Source organism: Impatiens glandulifera, chromosome 6 (genome assembly GCF_907164915.1).
Source record: "Impatiens glandulifera chromosome 6, dImpGla2.1, whole genome shotgun sequence".
In the NCBI taxonomy this organism is placed as follows: Eukaryota; Viridiplantae; Streptophyta; class Magnoliopsida; order Ericales; family Balsaminaceae; genus Impatiens; species Impatiens glandulifera.
The window spans coordinates 7257292-7265625 of NC_061867.1; the positions used below are offsets into that span (position 1 = coordinate 7257292).

The following is an 8334-nucleotide window of genomic DNA, read 5'->3' on the forward strand; positions in this document are numbered from 1 at the left end:
TATATATAATATATATATATATATATATAGTTAATTATTTTATAAAAAGATTTAATAATATTAATATAATATTTTTTTAAATTAATAATATTTTAGGATCACAGTGATGTTAAAGAAAAGTGAATATCTTATGTGTTCTAAGTTTTTTAATTAGTTAAGATATTAATCACACTCGGAAAAAGAAACGAAACTTCAGTATTCTAAAAGAAAAAATTTCTCCTCTAATTTAACGTTAACAAGAGGAGGTGGATATCCCTAATGTCCTGACCTCGAACCGCTTAGACTATATATGTGTTTAATCTGCGAAACTCAGTGTTTTACAAATATTTTATTCTATTAAAATAATTTTTTTTTTTTATAAAAATTTATTGTTTTATACAATTTTTAACATACTATATTAATCAAGATGCCACTTAAACGAATGTAAGTAAAAATTGAAGTTATCTTAACTTAGAAGTTACTTTAGCTCAGATTCTAACCTTATTTACTTTAGCTGGTCCCTAACTTATTATTATTTATATATATAAAAACATCTTCCTTCATCTTCTTCCATGATCCCTCCCTCTTCTCCTCTGTAAGCAAATATGAAGAACTCAGAAGTGAGAGAGCCTCTTCTAGCTTCCAAAAAAGGAGGATTTCGAACCATTCCTTTCATCATAGGTACTAAATCATTCCTCATTCTCCTAATTTCTCATGATAATAGCAAATGATCTTATAATAAAATTGAATTTGTACAGCAAATGAAGCATTTGAGAAAGTTGCAAGCTTTGGACTAACAGCAAACATGATAATGTATTTAATGAATGAATATCATATGGATATGGCCACCGGTTCAAATCTCCTCTTCATTTGGTCGTCCTTTTCCAACTTACTCCCCGTCGTCGGAGCCTATTTCGCCGATTCCTTCGTCGGTCGGTTTCGAATGATTGCTTATGGTTCCATTTTCAGCTTCTTGGTAATTACATTTCATCTCTCTATTTTATTTTATTAATTAATTAGAAATATGGGTATTACAAAGGCTACTTGTCACTAGTTTGTGGGTTTTTTTCCAAATATTTTTATTAATTAGAAATATGGGTACTACAAAGGCTATGTGGGTTTTTTTTTCTTTCTAAATAGTTAATGTGGAGATATTAATGAGAGTTGTCTTTTTAACTAATAAATTCTATTTGAGTTATAAAGTCAGAAGTTTAAGAAAAAAAATATAAACTATTGCCACAAACAAAACACTCAAAATTAAATTGAAGGTAATAAATAGTACCACTGTCCCTCAACCAGAGTAGAGAGGGAATCTCTCCTCCAAAATCTTACCTGATCCTGATCTCTCAAAACAGTCGTTTTTTTGTGTTTTTTATTTTCTTTTTTGTGTTTTTTTTTTCTTTTTTTACCTTTTCTGTGAGAAGGAACAGGTAAATTTAGAACAAATGATCTCCTTCCGTCAACCTTTCCTATAGAATTTGTTTTGATGAATGAATTATTGAGATAAAACTTAAAACTCAATAATCACATTATTAATCACATTATTAATCTATCTTTTTATCTATTAAAATACTAAAATTATTCTTTACCTTTTTTTTAATATAAATTAATTATTAAAATAAAAATATAAAAATTGAAAGTATTTTAGTAAATAATAAATAAAAATTAATTCTTTCTTACTTAATTAAACAATTTTTTTATTTATTTAAAAAAAAACAAAAAAAAACAACTTCAACAAGCTAATAGATTTAGAGCTCTTTTTATCCACATAGGGTTCTGACCTTCCCATACTCCACTGTTCCAGGGGAGGGGGATAAAAGCGTAAATCTATATATTTTTAAAATCGACTATTTTGCACCTATTGTGAAAAGAAACATGGAAAATAGAGGAATTTTGGGATCAAAGAATCCTGCCATTTTTTATCTGAGTTTTTAGGATTTTACTCTATTTTTTAAAAATTTCACTCTATTTTCATAATTTCTCTATCTATCACACCAATTCAAACCATCAAATAATTCATTCATCGACTAAAATACAAAATAGCTTGTAAATTTTATATATATCATCCAATAACCAATATGGGTAAAGTGGCCCAACCTAACATTATTTCATCAATCAAACATCACCTCAATTCATTATTAAACTATTTTTTTTATTTTTTTTCTAAAAAAATATTTGAGTAAATGAGTTTGTATTAAGAGTTATACAATAAAATAAATAAAATTCACTTAAGGTACTTCAATTTTAATGAAATAAATCTAAGTTACAAAAAGTGAATAAATGTATTAATAAAAGTTAACTACATTTCTCAAATAAGCTTTGAAACAAATTCGCGGTAGAAATAATAACACCATTCAAATTAATAAATTGCTAATTAGATATTCATATTTTTTTTGTAATTCAGGGTACGCTTCTTTTATGGCTAACAACTATGATACCACAAGCAAAGCCACCTCCATGTATCATATCAACTTTCGAAAGCCAATGTTTAGGACCGACATTCTACCAACTCGTGCTACTATGCTCTTCGTTCCTATTAATGTCGGTTGGGGCCGGGGGAATCCGATCGGCTTCGGTTGCTTTCGGTGCGGAACAGCTCGAGGATTCCGACACCTTAAAGCAAGCCGGAGCGATGGAAACGTTCTTAGGTTGGTACAACGCGATGACCGCCTTGTCAGTTGTCATCGCGATCACTTTCATAGTTTATATTCAAGAGAAGTTTGGTTGGCGAGTAGGGTTCGGAGTGCCAGCGGTTCTTATGCTTGTTTCCGCGCTTTCGTTCTTCATGGCTTCGTCACTTTATCGGAATGCAAACATGAGTAAGTCGAGTTTGATGACTGGTTTAGTTCAAGTGGTTGTCGCGGCTTGTCGTAAGAAGGGTGTTGTGTCGACGGTTTCTGATGGGAATAAGGCTAATTCGTTGTATTATCGTCTGAAGGAATCGACGATATTGGTTCCAAGCGACAAACTAAGGTGTGTTTTATATTTTCTTATTTTTCCCTACTTTATTTCTTTTTATTTTCCTATAGAACAAGTCATCATGGGTGTTATTTTTGTCTAGGGGTAGTAATTAATTATTGGTGGGTAGAACTGTCTTAAAAGATATATTAGCTTATAAACCAAAACTCAACCAAATATAGGTGTTTAGCAAAAAAAAACAAAAAAACATTAAGATTGAATTTTTAAAAGGCCTATGTCAATTCAATTACTTCTTTAATAACACATTTCCTTTTAAAAATATCTTAAAGTTGAGATGAATTGTCACATGTACAATTTCTAATAATGTCATTTTTTACTACAACTCTTTAGGCCTTGTTTGTTATATAACAACCATGGTCCATCTTATCAATTCAAAAATACTAATCAATGCATTGAATTTAATATATCTTGCAGTTATTTCAACAAAGCTTGTATAATTGAAGATGCTGAGAATGACCTAACCACAGATGGAAAACCTTCCAACCCATGGAGACTTTGCACAATAGATCAAGTTGAGGATTTAAAGAGACTAATTAAGCTTATCCCAATATGGTCAACAGGAATTCTAATGACAGTCAACTTAAGCCAAAACACATTCCCCATAATCCAAGTTAACTCCATGGACCGCCACATTACACCAACTTTCCAAATCCCAGCAGCCTCATTCACCATCTTCATGATCCTCTCGATGATCGCATGGATCGTAATCTACGACCGAATTCTCATCCCAACTGCATCCAAGATCATGGGAAAGCCAGCTAACCTTAGTCCCATCACAAGGATAGGGCTCGGGCTATGCTTCGCTTTCCTCTCAATGATAGTTCGAGCCAGCGTGGAAACTACTCGACGATCCCTAGCACATGAACTAGGGATCGTCGACGACCCGACATCTGTCGTGCCAATGTCGGCTATGTGGTTGTTGCCTCAAAACATGTTGATGGGAGTGGCGGAGGCGTTGTGTGTGGTGGGACAAACTGAGTTGTATATGTCTGAATTGCCGAGGGGCATGTGGAGCTTGTCGAGTTGTCTTTCGGGGATTGCGGGTGGAATCGGAGGGCTAGTGGCGGGCTTGATGATGAATGGAATTGACTTGGTTAGCAAGAGAGGAGGGAAGGAAAGTTGGATATCTAGTAATATTAATAAGGGACATTATGATTATTATTGTATAGTTCTTGCTGGGGTTTGTTTAGTTAATTTGGTTTATTTTATTATTTGTAGTAGGGCATATGAGAATACTAATGGAAGGGTTAGGGTAAAGAAGAATGAGGAAGAAAATGTGTCAAAGTGTGAAGAAGTTGCTAATTAATTAGTCGAGCATAGTTTTTGATGTGTTAGTGACCATATAATATATTGTAGTTGGATGAGAATTGTTAAAGTCTAATTTGAATTATATCTAGTCACCATTTCATTCACATTTAAAAAAAAAGTAAACTTGTAACAATTAAGATTAAGTGAATAAGAATAAAGGGAGGGAATTGGTAAACACTATATTGAATTCTATCCTATCCTAAATATAATAGAAAGTATGAGAATGGTTTTTAAAATTAGGGTGGGAATGATCCAAATTTGAACAAAAATTGATGATTATTATTGATCAGGTTGAAAACTATTACAATTAAATTATTATTTATAATATAAACATCAAAATAAGATAAAAGAAAAACAAAAGGTAGATAAAGAGAACCATTGATTTAGCTCTTTGTAACATTATAGATAATTTATTGGTGATACCGTAATCAATAATGTAAATAGTTATTGAAAAAAAAGAACATTACAAGTTCAATGATCTTGTTCCGTTTCTTCTTTTAAAATGTTATTATTATTATAAAGATTTGAGAGATCTATTTGAAAAAATCATTAGAGGTCAAGAAACTTATTAATTTTAACTTTAGACTCGTTAAGTTATTATTATCTCTATTGATATACCTCATTTTGTTTCAATTTGTTTCAAGTATTTTGGAAATTTTTATTTTATTTTATTTTTTAATATAAAAGGCTAGCATTACACTCTACAATCATGACTTGTATTCTTATTTAAAACGTTTTATGTAAGAATTGAACTCGTAATCTTTATTTTCTTCTAAGAACCACTTTATGGGGAGGATTTGTTCTCCTCTTGGATGTGCCAAAAGCTGAGTCATTTTTTAAAAGTATTAAAAAAAAAAATCTACATAAAAAAAATTTATGTGTACCTCACAATTTATTTTTTAAAATACATTATTTTTAAACGATGACTCAACCTTCAAAGGAGGAAGAACATATTTCCCCCAATTTTGTATTATGTAATATTTGTATCACTGTTTCATATATATATATATATATATATATATATATATTTATATATATATATATATTTATTTATTTTTTGGTTTGTTAATTAATTTAAACTTAAAAATAAGAAAGAGGGAATGGGTGGGTACTTTTCACATCATCCACATCATACCTAAAGCATGTTTTTGAAAAACAAAACCACCCATATCAATAAAGATACAATCTCATAATTTAGCATTAGTAACTAGTCTTCATCAACAATAACACTAATATGTCATCATTGAATCCATTTCTTATGTCATGTTTCTATAAAATTTGCAATTCTTTCTATTTTTTTTTTCTTTCATTCTTTTAACAACTTTAAACAACCAACATATATATAACATGAAATAGCCCCCAAATAATAAAGTTTTATATGTAACCAACAATACTAATTAATAATGATAGTGAGACTATCATTTCTAATCGCGTTAGTTTCCTAAATTTCATTTAAAAAAAACCCACTATAATCACTCATATTGTATCATCGTTGTGATGATACAACAAATCATTGTTCTTTCAACGGTAACATTAGATTTCTCTTCTTGTAAGACACTACTTTATATCATTTGAATAAACACTTTGATCAAACTCGATTCAGGGTTCGACTTGATGTAAAACGAGGAAGCTAGGAAGAAAAAAAGGGCAGACAAGAGCATGAGCAGGGCAGGATCTCCAAATCCAACTTTCCAGTCGAAATTCTCTTGGATATACACAATCACAACTGAGAATGCTGTCATGGAATTGTACCAGCTTTGGTACATTTCCATAATGCCTGTTTTCTCCGAGGTTTGTGCATCTTAAAACCGATCTGCTGTGCAGATCGGATACCACCAGGTCCAATTGATATGAACAAGAACGAAGAGAATAAGAAGATGATATGCAGTGGCTGCTGACTGAATCAAGACATGGAACTGAAGGCCTTGTTTATGGAATCATGGCGATTAGCCACAGAATTACTGTTCACTGTCATATATACCAATAATTCGCAATTCTTTTGAATTCGTTATATGTATCAGCATCCTTTTCACCTTTCTAATTGCTCCTATTTACACACTAGTTCAACACTCAAGATCTACAGTACCTAGGTTCATTATGTAATTTATGTATGAATGATTCTTCTACACTCAACTAATCATCAGATTTCATAGTTGTGAAGAGAGAAAGTGAAATATACTAACGCAGATGCAAACAAGCAATTAAACGAACAGAAAACTAGCTATGTATTAATTACGTACCAGGAATCTGAAAATGGAGTCATATATATGCGATCATCATCAAATTGGTAGCGGATGACAGAGATAGAGGATGTTCATTAAGTAAATCCAAAACTAGACACATTCTCAAATGCCTCGTTCGCCTGGAATATAAATTGAATAAAATCATCAAAAAATTTAATCAGAAAGAACAGAAGGAGCAATTGATCAATGTAAGATGTTGAGTAATGATCAAAATACCTATAATGAATCGGAATAGCTCCATTCTTAGAGCTGTCGGCGGGAAGAAGAGCTTCTCGCACTTCCGTCTTCTCCATTAGACTCTTCTCTCTCTCTGCTATCCAGCCAAATACTGTGACCAGAAAGACGGTTCAGATCTAACCGTATTATCGAGAGGAATTATTTTGTTCTATTTCTACTAAATAAAAAATAAAGATTTTAAGGCGGGATTTGGATTCAAATTCAGATTATGATATATTTACAATGTGCAAACAAATTTTCAAATATTAATGGCCCAATTATTATTGAGGGTTCAAACTTGGTGGATTATATATTTGTTATAATTATATACCTCTTAAAATTTTTTATATTTATAAGAATTATGTATATGTTGAAGTTTATTTAAATTTGTAACTAGACACTTTAGACTTTGAATTATTTGTTTTGAGAGCATTCAGAACAAAATATTATATAATTTGGTGTCATAATCTCATATTATCATGATCTCTGATCGCTGTATTGTTTTTCTCAATAATATTATATTTTCTCAATGACGTAGTCTAATTTTATTTTGTTTTTATCTGTTTTTTTATTATTTTCGCAATATGTTATAACATATAATAATATTTATTAACAAATTAAAATTTAATGACATAAAAAAATGTGAAGCTAATAAAGAGTTTTTATAGATTTTAAACAAGCTTTCTAAACAAGCTTTTAACAAGCTTTTTTAACTAGTTATAAACGAGCTCAACGTTTGAGCTCGAGCAACTTGTAAGCCCAATTAAATACATACGAGCTCAAACTTTAATATACAAGCTCAAATCAATCTCGAACCCGAATATATGCTAAATGATTCGAGCTCGAGCTTGAAATTTTTCGGCTTAGCTCACCTCGTTTACTATCCTAGTTTTCACGTTGGCTTAAATTATTATGAATAAATCACATATCTCAAATTTAAGTGTAAATGTAAATGTATGTTTGATTTTCACTAACAAATTCCTATTATTTAAATTATTCGGTTAAAATTATTTAAATAACTCAATCTAATCTAACATCATTTCACTATGACTCCTATCTAGGGCGGCAAATAGTGTCGCTGAGCCGCTTGCGAACCGTTCGGTCAAAGTTCGATTTGAGCTTAACTTTGACCGAGTTCGACTCGAGCTCGAACCGATTCGTTTAATATTTGAGTTGAGCTCATGTAATATTTGCTCGATGACTTATCGAACTTTTTCGAATTGATAACATATTTTTAATTATTTTAATATTAAAATTTAAAACAAATATTTTTTTATTCTCTCTCTTCAAAGTCCATATATCATGCCCATAATCTACATTATTATATATTATTGTTCAAAAGTTAAAAAAACAAAACCTTAATTCCCTAAAATATTATAATATCCTACATGACTATTTCTCTCACTCATTCATAAGAATTTCTTCATTTTTTTTATAATATCTTTCATTTATATAATTTCTCTCATTCATTCACAAGAGTTTCTCATTTTCTTCATATTATATCTCACTTACACTATTTCTTTTATAGTTCATAAAAGATTGCTTCATTTTTTCATATTATCTCTCATCTATTCACAAGTGTAGTATTCTCTTTGATCGTTGTTGTTTT

The 8334-nt window shown here is 30.5% G+C and overlaps 1 protein-coding gene across 1 annotated transcript; it reads left to right on the plus strand.

The window, feature by feature from the left end:
- The first annotated feature begins 545 nt into the window (after positions 1 to 545).
- LOC124942275 (protein NRT1/ PTR FAMILY 1.2-like) lies at positions 546 to 4370 on the plus strand. The gene is made up of 4 exons (XM_047482741.1): positions 546 to 660; positions 738 to 955; positions 2384 to 2952; positions 3373 to 4370. Exons 1-4 carry the CDS (start codon positions 585 to 587, stop codon positions 4262 to 4264), a joined length of 1755 nt encoding a protein of 584 aa, XP_047338697.1. The 5' UTR covers positions 546 to 584; the 3' UTR covers positions 4265 to 4370.
- Positions 4371 to 8334: the final 3964 nt, after the last annotated feature.

Excerpts from the sequence above, each read along its gene's own strand:
- LOC124942275 (XM_047482741.1), top strand. The coding sequence starts at position 585 with ATGAAGAACTCAGAAGTGAGAGAGCCTCTTCTAGCTTCCAAAAAAGGA. Across the intron at positions 661-737 it reads AACCATTCCTTTCATCATAG|CAAATGAAGCATTTGAGAAA; the intron begins GTACTAAATCAT and ends GAATTTGTACAG. Across the intron at positions 2,953-3,372 it reads GTTCCAAGCGACAAACTAAG|TTATTTCAACAAAGCTTGTA; the intron begins GTGTGTTTTATA and ends TATATCTTGCAG.